This window comes from Macaca fascicularis, chromosome 13 (assembly GCF_037993035.2).
Source record: "Macaca fascicularis isolate 582-1 chromosome 13, T2T-MFA8v1.1".
Lineage (NCBI taxonomy): Eukaryota > Metazoa > Chordata > Mammalia > Primates > Cercopithecidae > Macaca > Macaca fascicularis.
Window position 1 is genome coordinate 66,561,218 of NC_088387.1, and position 19,326 is coordinate 66,580,543.

At 40.0% G+C, this 19,326-nt stretch overlaps 2 protein-coding genes across 51 annotated transcripts in view; one reads left to right on the forward strand and one right to left on the reverse strand.

The window, feature by feature from the left end:
- The window catches only part of MTIF2 (mitochondrial translational initiation factor 2), a 32,131-nt gene extending 17,210 nt beyond the window's left edge, over positions 1 to 14,921 (forward strand). For all 50 annotated transcript variants that reach the window (XM_065527574.2, XM_065527602.2, XM_065527582.2 and 47 more), the window contains 8 exons: positions 1,753 to 1,892; positions 4,797 to 4,921; positions 7,037 to 7,241; positions 7,602 to 7,854; positions 8,206 to 8,346; positions 11,466 to 11,630; positions 14,132 to 14,272; positions 14,722 to 14,921. In XM_065527574.2, coding sequence (XP_065383646.1) covers positions 1,753 to 1,892; positions 4,797 to 4,921; positions 7,037 to 7,241; positions 7,602 to 7,854; positions 8,206 to 8,346; positions 11,466 to 11,630; positions 14,132 to 14,272; positions 14,722 to 14,894 — 1,343 coding nt within the window. In that variant the 3' untranslated portion in view covers positions 14,895 to 14,921. The remainder of the gene's footprint in view (positions 1 to 1,752; positions 1,893 to 4,796; positions 4,922 to 7,036; positions 7,242 to 7,601; positions 7,855 to 8,205; positions 8,347 to 11,465; positions 11,631 to 14,131; positions 14,273 to 14,721) is intronic.
- A 1,462-nt stretch (positions 14,922 to 16,383) lies between these two features.
- Positions 16,384 to 19,280, reverse strand: RPS27A (ribosomal protein S27a). Its single transcript, XM_065527616.2, has 5 exons — positions 19,119 to 19,280; positions 18,586 to 18,640; positions 17,807 to 17,892; positions 17,078 to 17,209; positions 16,384 to 16,615 (listed from the first exon to the last, which is right to left on the reverse strand). Exons 1-5 carry the CDS (start codon positions 19,164 to 19,166, stop codon positions 16,466 to 16,468), a joined length of 471 nt encoding a protein of 156 aa, XP_065383688.1. The 5' UTR covers positions 19,167 to 19,280; the 3' UTR covers positions 16,384 to 16,465.
- Positions 19,281 to 19,326: the final 46 nt, after the last annotated feature.

A 19,326-nucleotide genomic window follows, 5' to 3' on the forward strand; every position in this document is an offset into this window, starting at 1 on the left:
GAGATAGGATAAATTCATTAGATCATGCTTTGTACACCTCTTCTCTTGGTACCTACCTGTTAAGTTCCAGCTCATCAACATGGAATGTACTTTTTCTGTCTCTTTTCTTTTCTTTTTCTTTTTCTTTTTTTTTTTTTTTTTTTTTTTGAGACGGAGTTTTGTTCTTATCATCCAGGCTGGAATGCAGTGGTGCAATCTTGGCTCAGGCTCACTTCAACCTCCTTCTCCCAGGTTCAAGTGATTCTCCTGCCTCAGCCTCCCGAGTAGCTGGGATTACAGGTGACCGCCACCACACTCAGCTCATTTTTGTATTTTTAGTAGAGATGGTGTTTTACCATGTTGGCTAGGCTGGTCTCAAACCCCTGACCTCAGGTGATTTACCTGCCTTGGCTCCCAAAGTGCTGGGATTACAGGCGTGAGCCACCGTGCCCGGCTGGGATGTACTTTTTTGTAATAGTATGTTGTGGATTGCAAAACTTTTTTGTATATTTTAAAATTTCTGTTTGATACCTGAGAAAATTACAGAGATGATGAAATGCAGCCACAGAATTATCTCATAGAATTTTGTGTGATTTCTCTAAAGAGAGGATATGTCTAGTGATAAGTAGATTAAAAGATTATTTGGTCCTTTCATTAAGTAAACATTTATTGAGAGCCTATGTGTTAGTCGACTATATGTTGGTCACTGACCTAGGTGTATGAATAAATAGTATAAGTCCTAAAAGGAAATTTGTGATATTGGTACTTAGTTTTAACCTAGGATGAGATGTTGGGTTTTAACAATGTGTTAATAAACCCTGGAAAGAAGAGGCAAATGATCTAGTAGTATTGAATTGGAATCTTCTCATGATTTTTTTTTTTTTTTGAGATTATCTCCAGTGTACTTGTTGATCTTGCTTTTATGTTTAAGGATAGGCCTTTTTCTACCCAAAATACAGTTGACCTTTGAACATCACGAGTTTGAACTGTGTGAGTCTACTTAACACACACATTTTTTTCAACCAAACATAAATAAAACAGCATTCACAGAATTTGAAACTTCCTTACATGGCTTTTTGTACACACGGTTCTGTAGAGCTGGCTGCAAGACTTGAGTATGCCGGGATTTTGATACAGGCAGTGGTGGGGGGTTCCTAGAACCAATCCACCAGTATACCCAGGAATGACTGTATTGTTTGTTGTGTTTTTTTTTTGAGATGGAGTCTCTCTCTGTTGCCCACGCTGGAGTGCAGTGGCACGATTTCAGCTTACTGCAAGCTCTACCTTCCCGGTTCAAGCAATTCTCCTGCCTCGGACTCCCAAGTAGCTGGGATTATAGGCGTGTGCCACCACGCCCGGCTAATTTTTGTATTTTTTAGTAGACATGGGATTTCTCCATGTTGGCCAGGCTGATCTCAAACTCCTAACCTCAGGTGATCCACCCGCCTCAGCTTCCAAAAGTGCTAGGATTACAGGCATGAGCCACTGCACCCAGCCCAACTGTATTGTTTTTTTTGGATAATCTCAGGTGTCTGTTATTCACTCAAAATCTGCTTATAATTATACTTTTAACATCTTGCATCTGGATTTCTTTATGTGTAGAGAGCAGAGTAGGGTGATATGACTCTAAAGTGGGTCATTTTGGCCTTTTGTTAGATAAAAACATCCACTGAATAAAGAGAAAACTGGAACAGAAAGTTGGTGTCTTTCACTGTGAATACCTGGAATTGAAGGTGTCATCATTTTCACTCTATTTAACTCCGTTTCTTTCAGTTCCTATTGTCCTTGCCATAAATAAATGTGACAAAGCTGAGGCTGATCCTGAAAGAGTGAAAAAAGAGCTGCTGGCTTATGATGTGGTATGTGAAGATTATGGAGGTGATGTTCAAGCAGTGCCTGTCTCCGCACTTACGGTAAATGTGGGGACTTCATATGAATATGCCTGAATGGGAACGCTGTACACAATGCACACAGTATATTACATCTAAAGAACATTTTGATGTACATAATTTGTGTTGTTTTTAAAACATTTTCCGGGTGTCAGGCAAAGATGGTATTATCTCGGTTTGGCACATTAGGAATTAGGCTCAGAGAGGTCAGTCACCAGCTGATCAGTGTGGAGTCAAGTCTAAATGGAATATGTTTTTTATTATGAGATACTTAGGATGAGAATAAATGGGGAATAAGGGAAATAGTAGGATAAAGACGTGGTGCGATCACAGCTCACTGCAGCCTTCACCTCCAAAGCTCAAGTTGTCCTCCCACCTCAGCCTCTTGAGTAGCTTGGGTTACAGGCAGGTGCCATCCCATGCCTAGCTAATTTTAAAAATTTTTTGTAGACATAGGGTGTCACTGTGTTGCTTAGGCTGGTCTTGAACACCTGGCCTCAAGCCATTGTCCCACCTTGGCCTCCCAAAGCACCGAGATTACAAGTGTGAGCCACTGTGCCTGACCAAAGACTGTCTTAAGCAGAAATGAAATCCAGTTGTTAACAAAAAAGTGCTTATATTTCATGCCTCTTACAAGTGGAAAACAGGCCTTACAGCATTTAAGAGATTTAAACAAAAAGTTCATGAATACCAAGATTAAATATTAAGTTGATTTTGTTGTTGATTGACTGAATGTTTTTGTGGATTAAATTGCTACATGTTTTAAAATGTTATTTAAATGAATTCCATTTTCTTTAAAATTACCATCTATTCTTTCTTGAATATAAGCACCAAGGAAAGTCAGTACTTGCCTCATATCAGTGTTTTCCAATTCTTTTACCCCGTAGAGGTTGCTGCTAAGTAACCTTTTTTGTCCATCCTTGTTATATAATATAGTCTTTTTTTTTCCTCCTTATCATTCACTGAAGGGATGGTGGGCTAATCTACACCTTCCTCCAATTAAATCTCATTTCATCTTTACTTTTCCTAAATGTGTTACCTCCAAGATACTTAGAAATTATGCCTCCATTAGTAGTAAAACTGTGCATCTTTTTCTCTGAAATTTATAAAATGCTGACTTAGACTTTGTTATCTTCTGCACTATCTCAATTGTTATTGCACTCCAAAAGCCACACGTTAAGCTTACTACAATAAGATTAAAATATTTGGCCAGGCGCAGTGACTTACGCCTGTAATCCTAGCACTTTGGGAGGCCGAGATGGTCGGATCCATTGAGGCAGGAGTTCAAGACCAGCCTGGGCAACATGGTGAGACCTTGTCTCTACAAATAAACACAAAAATTAGCCAGGCTTGGTGGCATGTGCCTGTAGTCCTAGCTATTGGGGAGGCTGAGGCTGGAGGATCACCTGAGTGAGGGAGGTGGAGGTTGCAGTGAGCTGAGATGATGCCACTGCACTCCAGCCTTGATAACAGAGTGAGACCCTGTCTAAAAAAAAAAAAAAAATTAAAATATTTGAAGAGTTGACTACCTTTTCTGACCAGATACCATGAGATGAGTAGGTAGATATAAAGCTGCTTAGGCAGATTTGGAGGTGTGTCAGAGATGATTCCAAGGGAATGGAGGGCATTGGAAGAGAGTGGCAGGGAGGTAAGATGATTTTCTAAGGTATGTAAAGGATTACTTCTTGCAAGTTAACAACTCTAGTTCTGCTTTTTGGAGCAGCATTTTGTAAATTGGAATAAATACTAGGAATAAGTGGGTGGGTAAGCAAAATATTTAGTCAATTTTTTTTGTTTTGTTTTACAGTTGTCTATTGTTTTATTTTTTATTTTTTGAAACAAAGTCTTGCTGTGTGTCTCAGGCTGGAGTGCATGGCATGATCTTGGCTCACTGCAACCTCTGCCTCTGGGTTCAAGCAATTTTCCTGCCTCAGCCTCCTGAGTAGCTGGGATTACAGGCACGTGCCACCACACCCGACTAATTTTTTGTATTTTTAGTAGAGACAGGGTTTTACCATGTTGGCTGCTCTCGAACTCCTAAGTGCCAGTTTCAGCTTCCCAAAGTGCTGGGATTACAGGCATGAGCCACTGTGCCCGGCCCTTGTCTGTTGTTTTATATTTGGTAACAACTGTGAGCAATCTCTTAGCTGATACGAGGAGTGGAAAAATAGCTTGCCTATCAGTTCCAGTTCCATCACCAGTTAATCGGCTGTGTGATCTTGGAGCCCTAGAGAGCATAGTAAACATAGACCATGAAAGGTAAAAGAATCACCCACTCCAGCTTCTTCATTTTATGGTTGAGGTAAGAAGATCCAGGGAGGTGAGGTGATTTCTTTTTTAAAGGGTGCACAGCTGGGTGGTTATAAAGCACAGCTTAGAGCCTAGATCTCTAGTTAGTGCTTTTTCTCCTCATTTATTTATTTTCTCATCATTTATTTAATAAGGGTAAGTAATGCTTGATTTACTTTATAGGATTCTTGAGTTGATCAAATGAAATAATAGATGTGAAATCTCGTTCAGTTGGGTAGAACGTAAAAAAAGAAAGCAAGAGGAAGGAAACACAATTGTAGGGACAGACGGAGGAGAAAGAATGAAGCATTGCATGTGTTTATGAAAGGGATAGTAACAAGTACCACCAGTGGCCATACTTTAAAAAAAAATAGCCACTGATTCCTTGCAAGATCTGTCCATGGCTCAGGTTTTCTTGCTGATCCCTCCCTCCCTTCCATTCTTCCCATTCTCTTTTTTCTTATTTTCTTTTCCCCTCCCTCCCTTCCTTTCTTTGTTAAATTGAGTAATCATGCTTTTAATGATTAAAGAGAAAAGTATAATATATCTTGCAAGGATTATGTGACTTTCTGTCCTTGGTATTTATATTTACTGATAATATTTATTAACGTGTATTAACAACCTTTGTTATTGTTAAAGGGCAATAATCTGATGGCTTTGGCAGAAGCAACAATTGCTCTTGCAGAAATATTAGAATTGAAAGCAGATCCCAATGGTCCAGTGGAAGGAACAGTAATAGAGTCTTTCACAGACAAAGGAAGAGGGTAGGACTCTTAAACTGCTTGCCTTTTTAATTTGTTCTGTGGTTTTTGTGACTTGATTATATGATGATATATTATTCTTGTTGCATGTTATTGTTAGTTCATGAACAATATTTTCAAAGCATTTGTTTTAAAAAGTATTTTATTGTTTGTACTGACACAAGAACACAAGAATGCGGTTATTATCAGTAGACCATAGCAACTATCCATATACATCTAGTAGTCATATTTAGATGACATAAGTAGTTCAATTTGTTTTATTTTTTTCCCCCACTGACTCGACTGAATTGGTAAAGTCTTACAGATAACATAAATTAGAATGAAATACCAATAATTGCATTTTAGGGTTTGTAAATTCTTTATACCGTACCCATTAATATAATACGCAGAAAGATCTTTGAAGTGGTGTGCTTGAATTTTCCTCCGTATCAGCAAGAGAGGTTTTCTCATTGTTTTACACTCTCTAACAACTGTGAGTAATCCCTTAGCTGATGGAGACTGGGATAGAAAGTGGGTTAAGATTCTGTCAGAACACTTTGCTTCCTGTTTCTTCTCTTAGCATAACCTTGTAAGAAATTATTTTTTTAAAATTGTGGTAAGAAACACCTAACATCCCATTTATTATGTTAACCATATTTAAATATACAGTTCAGTATTGTTGTTTATTCACATTGTTGTACAACAGATCTGTTGAACTATTTTATCTTGTAAAACTGAAAGTCTATACCTTTTAAAATTACCTTAGTCCTTCTCCTGAGCCCTTGGCAACCACCTTTCTGTTTTCTGTTTTTCTTTTATTTATTTATTTTTGAGACAGACTTTTGTTCTTGTTGCCCAGGCTGGAGTGAAGTGGCCATGATCTCAGCTCACTGCAACCTCTGCTCCCTGGGTTCAAGCAATTCTCTTGCCTCAGCCTCCCAGGTAGCTGGGATTTACAGGCACCCGCCACCACGCCTGGCTACTTTTTGTATTTTTGGTAGAGACAGGGTTTTTGCCATGTTGGCCAGGCCAGTCTTGAACTCCTGACCTCAGGTGATTCACCCGCCTCAGCCTCCCAAAGTGTTGGGATTACAGGCGTGAGCCACTACGCCTGGCATTGTTTTCTGTTTTTATTTTGTGACTACTATAGATACCTCATATGAGTGGAATCATACAGTATGTGTCCATTTGTAACTGGCTTATTTCATTTTGTATAATGTTCTAGAGTTTCATTCATGTTGTAGCCCGTGAAAAGATTTCCTTTTTAAAAAAAATTTAATATTTATTTATTTTTTAATTTTTCTTTTTTTGAGATGGAGTCTTGCTCTATCACCCAGGCTGGAGTGTAGTAGTGCGATCTCGGCTCAGTGCAGCCTCTGCCTCCCAGGTTCAAGTGATTCTCCTGCCTCAGCCTCCTGAGTAGCTGGGACTGTAGGCACATGCCACCACACTCGGCTAATTTTTGTATTTTTAGTAGAGACGGGGTTTCACCATGTTGGCCAGGCTGGTCTCGAACTCCTGACCTCAGTTGATGTACCCACCTCGGCCTCCCAAAGTGTTGGGATTACAGGTGTGAGCCACTTCACCCAGCCTATTTTTTTTTTTAATTGAGATGGGGTCCTGCTATGTTGCCCAGGCTGGTCTCAAACTCATGAGCTCAAGTAGTCCACCCACCTTGGCCTTCAAAAGTGCTGCTGGGATTACAGCCATGAGCCACTATACCTGGCCAATTTCCTTCTTTTTAAAGACTGTATAATATTCCTTTGTATGTAAAATCCACATTTTCTTTGGAAGAAATGTCCATTTGTCTTTTGATGGACATTTGGGTTGCTTCTACTTCTTGGCTATTGCAAATAAATTTGTTTAAAATGGTCTTGATAGGCTGACTTTGAACTCGGGGGCTCAAGTGATCCTCTTGCCTTAGCCCGCTGAATAGCTGGGATTGCAGGTGTGCCATTGCACCCAGCTTTGAAATGTTTTTATAGTATGAAAAACTGCTTAAGAAGTTAAGTGGCAGAATTAATCTTGTGTATACACATGTTTATGTAATTTAAACTTCATAAAGATATCTTTGCTCTACTTAAAGTACAATTACATCCTGATTATGACATTAAAAATATACTTTTATTTTCATTTTAGTCCTGTTACTACAGCTATAATTCAAAGAGGAACTTTAAGAAAAGGCTGTGTTCTGGTTGCTGGAAATTGTTGGGCAAAAGTACGCTTAATGTTTGATGAAAATGGAAAAACAATCCATGAGGCCCATCCCAGCACGCCAGTGGGAATTACAGGCTGGAGAGACCTTCCTTCTGCAGGAGAAGAAATTCTTGAAGTAGAATCTGAGGTATATCAAGCTTAATTCCTATATGTAGGATGTAATATAATGATTTTAAATGTCAGTTTACAATGTTATACCAAATATGTGTATTACTGTTAACAAATAATTCTAGATTATAAGAGGCTGTGAGGATGCAAGTTGTGCTATTATAGCATTAGACTATAGAATTTTGGGGGGATAAGATTTTTAAATCATTTCAATTATATAAGCTCTCAAATTAAAATTTTACATGTTTCTTGAAACTTATAAAAGTAGCAGTTTCATACATGAGTTACGCTAATTTCCTAATGGGGGACAACACAAAGGCTTTAATCTAGCAGTTATTGTTGTCTACTTCATTAAATAACGCGTTTTTCCCCTATAAAGCCAAGGGCACGTGAAGTTGTTGACTGGAGGAAGTATGAACAAGAACAGGAGAAAGGTAAAGAGGATGTGAAAATAATAGAAGAAAAGCGAAAGGAACACCAAGAAGCATATCAGAAAGCCCGTGAGAAGTATAGCAATGTGCAGTGGAAGAAGAGATCACTTCTACAGTATTTAGAAATAAAAGAACAAACATCCTTAAAGCGAAAAGAGGAAATGGAAAGAGATTCAAATGTACTTCCTGTGATTATTAAAGGTATCTTTTTAAAGATTTTACATTACATTCTCTGAATATATATATATATATATATATATAAAAAAAAACTATTCTCATAGTTTGGTCCTTTACATTTACATGAAAATTATTTCAGTATTTTAGGAGAGATTTTCTTATTCAACATATTTCTTGCTGATTTTGTTGTAAATGAACCTTTGGCTCATTATATGCTATTAAGTCAAGTAGGTATATGTAATGCTAAGCCTACATAAAAGTGGATTTAGTGGTAAATGACATTCCTATCATGGCTTTAAATAGATTATTGTCATTTTTATGTCTGCTGATGTCTAACTCGTAAAAGCAACAATTATAAACTTTTTTTGTATTTAGGTGATGTTGATGGTTCTGTTGAGGCCATTTTGAACATTATAGATACCTATGATGCTTCACACGAGTGTGAACTAGAATTAGTACATTTTGGAGTAGGTGATATAAGTGCAAATGATGTTAACCTTGCTGAAACATTTAATGGTAAGGATTCCATTTTTTCTTGTTAATCTGTGTTCCCTAAATAACACTGAACCATCTGCTTCTGTCTTTTGTTGCTTGGCTTGTCACACCTGACATTTATTCCCATCAGCATCACCCTTCCTGCTATAGTCCAGTCCCAGCTAGCAATTTAAACTGAATGGGATGTGCAGTATTGTGGCCATAGCTCCATTTGTTGTGGTTGTATTGCAATTTTGGGGAACTATTTCAAGACCCAGTCACGTTTATCTTTTTTTTCAAAGCACCATTACTGCCCCCTCTCCCTACTCCTCCAAGTCCTTTACTATCCCACGGTTGATTCTCATATCTTTCATCAGACTTCTGAATGTTCCTAGCACTGTAATCACCCTATTCAGTCTTTCCTTCATCTTTTACTTTTGGCTTCCTATCTTTGGTAATTGATAACTTTATATGTCATATCTTTTTAGAGCAAAAGGTCTTTTTAGCTTTATAAGCCTAGAAGGCATGGAACTGTCTTTACTAGTTGAATTTATGATACACAAAAAGGGGGACTCATGACTGTTAAATAAGTGGAACACCTAGTAAAGCAAAAACATTGTTGAGTTATTAGGAATCATTTAGGAAAGAGATTTCTTTGAAACCTGACTTGAGTAGAGTTAGATGTCACCTCTACTGAAAAGGATAGAGGTAACATCTAATTGATTAATTAAATGTATTTCATAGGCACTGACTGGCTTCGTACTGTGCTGTAATATAGACAGTGTATTGAATGATATTGAAATGACTTTTTTTCTTTTTTTTTTTTTTTTGGAGACAGAGCCTCACTCTGTCACCCAGGCTGACATGTGGCATCGTCTTGGCTCACTGCAACCTCTGTCTCCCTTGTTCAAGGGATTCTCCTGCCACAGCCCCCACTGAGTAGCTGGGATTACAGGCGTGCACCACCATACCTGGCTAATTTTGTATTTTTAGTAGAGACAGGGTTTCACCATGTTGGCCAGGCTGGTCTTGAACTCCTGACCTAGGTGGTCCACCTGCCTTGGCCTCCCAAAGTGCTGGAATTATAGGCATTAGCCATTGTGCCCAACCAATTGAATGACTTCTTTTTCTTGAGACGGAGTTTTGCTTTTGTCAACCAGGCTGGAATGCAATGGTGCAATCTTGGCTCACTGCCACCTCTGCCTCCTCGGTTCAAGTGATTCTCCTGCCCCAGTCTCCCGAGTAGCTGGGATTATAGGCACCCACCACCACACCCGTCTAATTCTTTTTTTTTTTTTTTTTTTGAGACAGAGTCTTGCTCTGTCGCCCAGGCTGGAGTGCAGTGGCCAGATCTCAGCTCACTGCAAGCTCCGCCTCCCGGGTTTACGCCATTCTCCTGCCTCAGCCTCGTCAGTAGCTGGGACTACAGGCGCCCGCCACCTCACCTGGCTAGTTTTTTTGTATTTTTTTAGTAGAGAAGGGGTTTCACCGTGTTAGCCAGGATGGTCTCGATCTCCTGACCTTGTGATCCGCCCGTCTCGGCCTCCCAAAGTGCTGGGATTACAGGCTTGAGCCACCGCGCCCGGCCCTAATTCTTCTATTTTTAGCATAGATGAGGTTTCATCATGTTGGCCAGTTTCGTCTCAAACTCCTGACCTCAGGTGATCCGCCCACCTCGGCCTCCCAAAGTCCTGGGATTATAGGCTTGAGCCACTGCGCCTGGCCAGAATGACTTCTTAATGATAGGAGTTTCAAGGTGATTGTGTTTTTCTCCGTCTTAAACTGTGTGGGTTAATCTTTTTTCATTCATTTTGTTTAAGACAAGAGTGTCTTAAACAAAGCTTTTTTTTAAGACAAGCTTTTTTTTTTTTTTTTTTTTTTTTTTTTTTTTTTTTTTTTTTTTACTTTTTGGGTTAATTTTTTTTTGAGATAAAGTCTCGCTGTCGCCCAGGCTGGAGTGCAATGGTGCAATCTGGGCCCACCGCACCCACCGCCTCCTGGGTTTAAGAGATTCTCCTGCCTTAGTTTCCTGAGTAGCTGCAATTACAGGCGTCTGCCACCATGCCTAGCTAATTTTTGTATTTTTAGTAGAGACAGGGTTTCACCATGTTGGTCAGGCTGGTCTCAAACTCCCAGCCTCCAGTGATCCACCCGCCTCGGCCTCCCAAAGTGCTGGGATTACAGGCATGAGCCACCGTGCCCGTCCAGGTTAATTTTTTTCATTCATCTTTTTTAAGACAAGAGCGTTTTGCTTTTTTTTTCTCCCAAGTATTTACAGTTAAATACATTATTTGTTTTTTGGTGCAATGGTCAGCTCCATGAAACTTGCTTCTTAAAAATAACTCTTGACCCTTACCAATTAAGTCACTATTTTTCCCTCCACCCCTTTAAGTCACTATTTTTGGGCATCTTTTGGCCGTCTGAATACCTAAGTGCAAACCACAAAAATTGTAGACAATAAGATTATAATTTAATAATGTAGTGTTATTAAAATGAAGCAATAATATTTTAGCCCTGGTCATTTTTTGTGTTTTTATTTCTCTGGTATAAAAACCAAATTTTGTTTAGCATACTGCTTTACACGTTATAGGCACTTAATGGTCCTTAAATGAATGGATTTGAAATTATAAAGAAATTTTGTTAAGCCACAATACAATTTATAAAATTCTTTCATCAATTGGAAAATTTACTAGTTTTGGTGAGAAAAAAATCATAGACCTTCTAATCTCCTCTAATTGCTATTTTTTTTTTTTTTTGAGACAGAGTTTTGCTCTATTTGCCGAGGCTGGAGTGCAGTGGCACGATCTCAGCTCACTGCAACCTTTGCCTCCCGGGTTCAAGCGGTTCTCCTGCCTCAGCCCCCCGAGTAGCTGGAATTACAGGTGCCCGCCACCACGCCCGGCTAATTTTGTATTTTTAGTAGAGACGGGGTTTCACCGTGTTGGCCAGGCTGGTGTCGAACTCCTGACTTCAGGTGATCCACTTGCCTGAGCTTCCCAAAGTGATAGGATTACAGGTGTGAGCCACGGCACCCAGCCTCTTTTTTGCTATTTTAATTTAGAAAATAAAACAATTTAGATTCAAGTTTCTGCTTGAAAGACAAATAAATGATTATAATGTAATCTTTGTGCTACTTCATTCATCATATTTCTGTTTGCTAGGTGTTATATATGGCTTTAATGTGAATGTAGGCAAAGTTATCCAAGAGTCAGCTGCAAAAAAAGGTGTAAAAATGAAACTTCACAAAATAATTTACCGTCTTGTTGAAGATTTGCAAGAGGAACTGAGCAGCAGATTACCCTGTGCTGTGGAAGAGCACCCAGTAGGTGAGTGATCACTGGGTGTTACTTTTAAAAATTAGTATAGTAGGTGCTATAAATAGCACTTCAGCGCTTAGAGGAAATGTTTTCAATGTTGAAAGATATATCCTGTGTTCTAGAAAAAAAGACTACCATGAGAATTCATTGTAGCTTCTTATGTAAACACCTGCCCTGTGTAACACATTGTGCCTATGCCTTGAGGATACAAAAGCAAATAAGGAATTAAGAACTTGCCCTCCAGTTTAGATATGAACAAATAATTATAATACAAATTATACTACTATTGAATGCATAAAGATTATTAACAGTGTCATGGAAAGAGCTGTTGACTTTGTTGTAGGGCTGGCAGAGAAGTCTACCATAAGAAGAAAATTTACATTGAAATATTAAATATTTAAAAATACTGTTTCTAGCATATATCAGCCAGAGTAGACTGAGTTTATTTAAAATTGATTAAATTACCTCATCTGTTTTTTTTCCCTCCCCATGTAGATTTTTTTTTTTGGTTAACTTTTAATTTTGATAATAGTTTTAAATTTCCAGGTAAATTGCAAGGAACTCCTATATATCTTTTACCTAATTCACCAGTTGTTTACATTTTGTCCTATTTGCCTCATTTTTGTCCTGCTCCATACAGACGGATTTTTTTTACCTGGACCATTTGAAAATGTTTGAGATATAATGCCTATTTGCCTCTAAATATGTACATCTGCTAAGCAAAAGAGACTATCTTATAAAACCATAGAACTAATCAAACTCAAGAAACTTAACATTTATTTATACAATGCAGTTATCTAATACACAGTCCATATTCACATTTTGTCCATTGTCCCAACAATGTACTTTTTTTCCCCAGTCCGGGATCATGGATTATAATATATCCATGTTGTCATATCTCTCTGGCTCCATTTAATCTGGAACAGTTCTTCAATTTTTGTCTCTTTTGACCTTGACATTTTTGAAGCATATTGGCCAGCTGTTTTGTAGAATGTACCCTGATTTGGATTTGTCCAGTGTTTCCCCATGATGAGATTTGATTTTGCATTTTTAATCTACATAACAGATTTATTATTTTAGGTTTTTCTGACCTGCTCAACATGATCGTACAGAGATTTTTATGTTCTTGTGCTAAGAGCAATTTGGAACACTAAGTCATGAGGGTTTCTAGGATTAAGCAAACACACCAGTCAGATAACACTACCACCACCAGTAAAATAGCTCCCTAGAAAACTGGTTCATTATAGTGCGTGTTACTTCATTATTGGAATTTGTATTAATTTTTAGTCAGTAAAAAAAAACAGACTCAGCCAGGCATGGTGGCTCATGCCTATAATCCCAGCACTTTGGGAGGTCGAGGCATGCGGATCACCTGCGGTTGGGAGTTTGAGACCAGTGTGCCCAACATGGTGAAACCCCGTCTTTATTAAAAATACAAAATTAGCCAGGTGTGGTGGCGCATGCCTGTAATCCCAGCTACTTGGGAGGATGAGGCAGGAGAATCACTTGAATCCGGGAGGCAGAGGTTGCAGTGAGCCAAGATTGCACCATTGCACTCCAGCCTGGGCAACAAGAGCGAAACTCCATCTCAAAAAAAAGAAAATAAAAAAGACTCAATTAGTAGTTCTAAGTAGATATAAATTACCTGTGGCAAAATGAAAAATAATGAGACCAGGTGCAGTGGCTCACATGTGTCATCCCAGGACTTTGGGAGGCTGAGGTAGGAGCATCACGTGAGGCCAAGAATTCAAGACCAGCCTCCACAAAAAAAAGGTAAAAATAATTAGTTGTGTATGGTGGCACGCACCTGTAGTCTTAGCTATCCAGGAGAATTGCTTGAGCCCAGGAGCTTGAGGTTACAGTGAGATATGATCACGCCACTGCACTCCAGCCTGGGTGACCCATCTGTAAAAATTTTTTTAAAAAGATAAAAGAGAAAGTAATGACAGATGATCTACTCTTGAAAATATATTGAAGGAAAGCTTAAAACAAGGTTTTCATGGAGCAGACAAGAATAGGCAAAGATGGCTGGGTGCAGTGGCTCACGCCTGTAATTTCAGCACTTTGAGAGTCCGAGGTGGGTGGATCACTTGAGGTCAGGAGTTTGAGACCAACCTGGCCAACATGGTAAAACCCCGTCTCTACCAAAAATATAAAAATCAGCTGTATGTGGTTGTGGGCGCCTGTAATTCCAGCTACTTGGGAGGCTCAGGCAGGAGAAACACTTGAACCCCGGAGGTGGAGGTTGCAGTGAGCCAAGATCATGCCTGGATGACAGAGTGAGATTGTCTCAAAAAAAAAAAAAAAAGAATAGCCAAAGATTTTCATGCATTTTTATTCTTAATATTGGTCAGGAAAATAAAATTGGAGTTAAAGAAACCTAGACTTTTTTCTAGGCATGAATTTGGATTTTTGTCATACCTTTAATTCTTATACCACAGAATGTCAGAAATTGCATATTTCTCAGAATCTTTAGTTTTCTGCACATTAATGCTCTCTTCTTCCTAAAGGTGAGGCATCTATACTAGCTACCTTCTCTATAACAGAAGGGAAGAAAAAAGTTCCTGTGGCTGGCTGCAGAGTCCAAAAGGGACAGTTAGAAAAACAAAAAAAATTTAAATTAACCCGTGATGGACATGTAATTTGGAAGGGTAAGCATCATCAAAATCCCATATCCAGTCACCAAAACCTGTTGACTACATAACCATCTGAAATCTGTTCATCTTTCATGTCCATAATCTCAGCTCAGGCCATTTCTTATTGCTGTTGTAACTCCTAAATTGTCTGTAGTTGATCGGTTCCCTTTGCTTGAGATGTATGTTGGTTTTATATCTCAAGTACCATCCTATCCTCAGCAAAAAGTTTGTGTCTACCTTTGAAATAGGAGATTTAGGGTATTTTGCTATAAATTAAGTCTTAGTTACAGCAAACTTCATTTTTCAGGGGGTTCCCCTGGTATTTAGTCCCATTGTTTAACATGACAGGACCATGCAATTTTTAAGAATTTCAGTGTAATTTCCTGGTAACACCATATAATGTAGTATTTAGTAGGTACTTATCATTTATTGAATATACTGACCTTAAATTATATCTTTTTAAGGTTCATTAACCTCACTGAAACACCATAAAGATGACATTTCAATTGTCAAAACGGGAATGGATTGTGGTCTCAGTTTAGATGAAGAAAATATGGAATTTAAAGTGGGAGATAGAATTGTTTGTTACGAAGAAAAACAAATTCAAGCCAAGACTTCTTGGGATCCAGGATTTTAAAATACATTAAAGATGTAAATAACTCAACGTGTTGCTTTTTTGAAGGTAGAAATGCACTACTACTGGCCAAAAAGTATCTAAGTTGTTCTACCATGTGTTCATATGCACAAACTGTCAGAAGTGCTCAGAAATAGGAAATCTTATTTAAGGATGCCTCCAGCTAGAAATCCTTTAATGGAAAGACTGGCAATATGGTAAAAGGTAATTGTTAATTACTTACACATCACTGATTTCTTTAAAGTGGATGCTTTAGGCCGGGCGCGGTGGCTCAAGCCTGTTTTCCCAGCACTTTGGGAGGCCGAGGCGGGTGGATCACGAGGTCAGGAGATTGAGACTATCCTGGCTAACATGGTGAAACCCCGTCTCTACTAAAATACAAAAAACTAGCCGGGCGTGGTGGCGGGCGCCTGTAGTCTCAGCTACTTGGGAGGCTGAGGCGGGAGAATGGCGTGAACCCGGGAGGCGGAGCTTGCAGTGAGCCGAGATCACGCCACTGCACTCCAGCCTGGGAGACACAGCGAGACTCCACAGCGAGACTCCGTCTCAAAAAAAAAAACAAAAAACAAAACAAAACAAAAAAAAGTGGATGCTTTAGTTAAGAGGCTTATCAAGTGAACCAGCTTTCCCTGAATTGAGCTCCAAAGGAAGATATGCTACCCAAGTCCTGCTTGAAACTAAACTGTCTTTTAGTGTTAACAGTACAAATAAGTAATCATTCCTTTATAGGGATCCATCCTGAACAAACATTAAATTCCCAAGAGTTGTATGACAGACAGCAAACATTCCACTGAAACCACCCAGAGACTGTGGATGCATTTTTTTTTTTTTTTTGAAACAGGTCTTGTCCAGGATGAAGTGCAATGCATGATTACAGCTCCTGGGCTCAAGGGATCCTTTTGTCTCACCCTCCCCAGTAGGCAGGACCACAGGAGTCAGCCTATGGTTTTTTTTGCAGAGATCAGGGTCTTGCTATGGTGCCCAGGCCAGTCTTGAACTCCTGGACACAAAGTGATCCTCCCAAAGTGTAGGGATTGCAGGCTTGAGCCACCACTCCCAGCCAGTATCCATTTTTGAGTTGGCAACTTTAGCCTTTAACAGAAGTATGCTTAGCCAAGGTCTCTTTTAAGCCAAGGTCTTAACACCTACACAAACCGTGATTCTCAAAGACAAGAGATAGGCACTACTGGCCACTGAATGGGTAAAGGGAAGGGATGCTGCTCATCACATGACAGACCGCACAACAAAGACTTACCTGGCCCCAAATGTCTATTGTGTTGAGGTCAAGATGGACAGAAACAAAAACTGGCTTGTATAACTTCTGCCAAAGTATAGGTATTCTAAGAAGTTACTATGAATTGAAAATATAAAGACCTTTACAAGTGGTTGGCACCTGGCAGGTATACAGAACCACTGGGTCACACAATCCCCAGAAGCAACATTCATACAGTGATAGCAGTAGCACTAATAAAGGAAATGGTGTGACCATCAATTTGGTGCTTAAAAACTATTCTTTTTACTGCAATGAAATCCAACAATAAAGGTTAGTTCGTGTCTTTTATTAACTCATACAGTTACTTGTCTTCTGGCTTGTTGAAACAGTAAGTCAGACAACATTTGCCACAATAATGTCTGTCAAAGTGGCTTGCCATAAACACCCCAGCACCACATTCATCAGATGGGCACTCTCGACGAAGGCGACTAATTTTGCCATTCTCATCCACCTGAAAAGTACAAACCTGCTGTAAGATAATTTTACAACACATTCTGAAGTCTAATTTAAGTGACTCAAAATATTTAAGCTTTTACTATGTAATACTGGTAGTTTTCGTGCTTACAAACCAAAGCACCCTAAATTCTCACCAGTTATTATTACTACAATGAAAATATTCAGAAGTCTTGGGACTTCTGAACACTAAAGGTCAGCTTTGCAAGTCGTAGACAAATGTAAGACCTGAACCCAGACCCGACTTTAAACTCAGAACCCTATTACGTAAGTGATTTCAAAAACCAAACAGGAAAAACCCCAGGAAGTCTGAATTTCTCATTTCCAGAATACCTCATTTAAACCAAAGTGGGGTAATACTAGATACTTAAGTCCAAGAAAATACTGACAAGTTACTATAAAGTTTTCCAAATAAGCCAAGACTTTGCTGACATTCTGCCCATCACTTTAACTGGCTCACCTTATAATATTTCAGGACAGCCAGCTTAACCTTCTTTCTCTTGTGCTTATTCTTCTTGGGAGTGGTGTAAGACTTCTTCTTCCTTTTCTTAGCACCACCACGAAGTCTCAACACAAGATGAAGAGTAGACTCCTGTTAATGGAAGAATGACATAAGCTTTCATGATTCCACTAAGAATGGGCACACCCAACATTATGCATCTCTTAATTGAAAGCAGTAGCAGTACACAGTAACATTTATGAGGTAATCTTGCTGCCCCATCCCAATAAAGTATCTGATTCTTAACCATTTATAGGGAGATTAAAGAATGCATTACATTACACCATGGGATGCAACTTGCAAAATTCATAATGGGAAAAACTACAGTAGCGCTTCTCAAGTATCAGTATAGGAGTTACCTAAAAATCTACTGCTAATCTAATGCCATTCTCCCCTTTTGCGTGTCAAAATGTCCAAAATACACCACATGGAGTGGCTCACGTCTGTAATCCCAGCGCTGGGAGGCCACAGTGGGAAGATCACTTGCGCCCAGGAGTTTGAGACCAGCCTGGGCGTGGTGGTGTGTGCCTATAGGTCCAACTACAGAAGGTTAAGGTGAGAGGACCACCTGAGTCTGAGAGATAGAGGCTTCAGTGACTGTGCCAAAGTCAGAGCCTGTCTCAAAAAAAGTAAAATAAAAAATTTCCAAAATAACATTTTTTTAAGAGGCTGCTCTTCCCCTAGACAGACCTTTTGAATATTGTAGTCAGACAAAGTACGTCCATCTTCCAGTTGCTTGCCAGCAAAGATCAGTCTTTGCTGATCAGGAGGAATTCCTAATAAGAAAAAAACAAGAAGTCACAGCACACGAAGCCTGTGATGTGCTCCAGATTTATAAGGTAACACCCCTTAATCAAATACATGGTACTAACAGCTGACCATAAGCCCTTACTAGAGGTTAGGCATGGTTCTAAATCTTTACACATCACGTTTTACTGCATTTAATCTTAGGGACAATACTGGGCTTCTGCAGTGGCTCACGCCTGTAATGCCAACACTTTGGGAGGCCGAGGTGGGGGGATCACTTGAGGTCAGGAGTTCCAGACAAGCCTGGCCAACATGGTGAAACGCAGTCTCTACTAAATATACAATAAATTGGCCGGGCGTGGTGCTGCACGCCTGTAATCCCCACTACTAGGGAGGTTGAAGCACAAGAATCACTTGAACCCGGGAGGCGGAGGCTGCAATGAGCCGGGACGAGCCAATACACTCCAGCCTGGGCGACAGAGGAGACTCCCATCTCACACAAAATAAGTAAGTGTCCAAATTCACACAAGTGAAATACACCTTAAGGATTCCAATCTAGGGACTGTGCTCCCCGATCACAAACATTTATTGTGTTATTTCCCAAGTATTTTGCTTTGTCAATCTGCCCTTCCCCCCCTCACCATGAGCAGATATGTGTAGCACCTACAAGTAGGCTGAAGTCTCCACAGGTTAAGTTTTCTTAACTACAAAATATTACTTGCCTTCCTTATCCTGGATCTTGGCCTTTACATTTTCTATCGTATCCGAGGGTTCAACCTATGAATGTTAAAATGAAAGTATGTTGCTTACACATTACGGAACTACAGCAGAACTCATTTAGTTTGACAATTACCACTGAACCGAACCGGCGACAGGGCTGAAACTTACTCAAGAGACCTATTACCCACCCAGTGGGCAACCTCCCAAGTCGGCTACCGGAAAGCACCTTCATCTCCCCAGCCCAGGGCGGGCGGCCGCCACAGGGCCACACGTGCTCGCGCCCGGCGGGGGTAGTTACCCGGCGCAGCTCCTCCGTTTTAACTAGCTGGCACCCCTCGAGAGGTGAGATGCCCGCCTTTGGCCACCGAAAATCACCTTGAGGCCGTTGCTCAGCAAAAGATACTCATTTCAAAGCTTAAGTTTTAGAACCCAAATTCGGAATCATTGTCTAAGTCATGGAAAGCAGCGCCGGTCCTAAAATCCACCTCAGGACCTTATTCGGACCTTGGCTTCCTCATGACCACCTGGCCCGTACCTCGAGGGTGATGGTCTTCCCCGTAAGGGTTTTCACGAAAATCTGCATTTTTGTGGCGGCTCCACCTGAGGTTGGGGAAAAGGAAGAGATGGGTTAGGTCAGGGATCACAACAGAAGGCGGCATAGGGCGCTAGCCCCAGAGCAGCCGAAGAGCAGACACTCACTGCAGATGGCGGATCGAAAAGGAAGAACGCCGCGCAGGCCCACG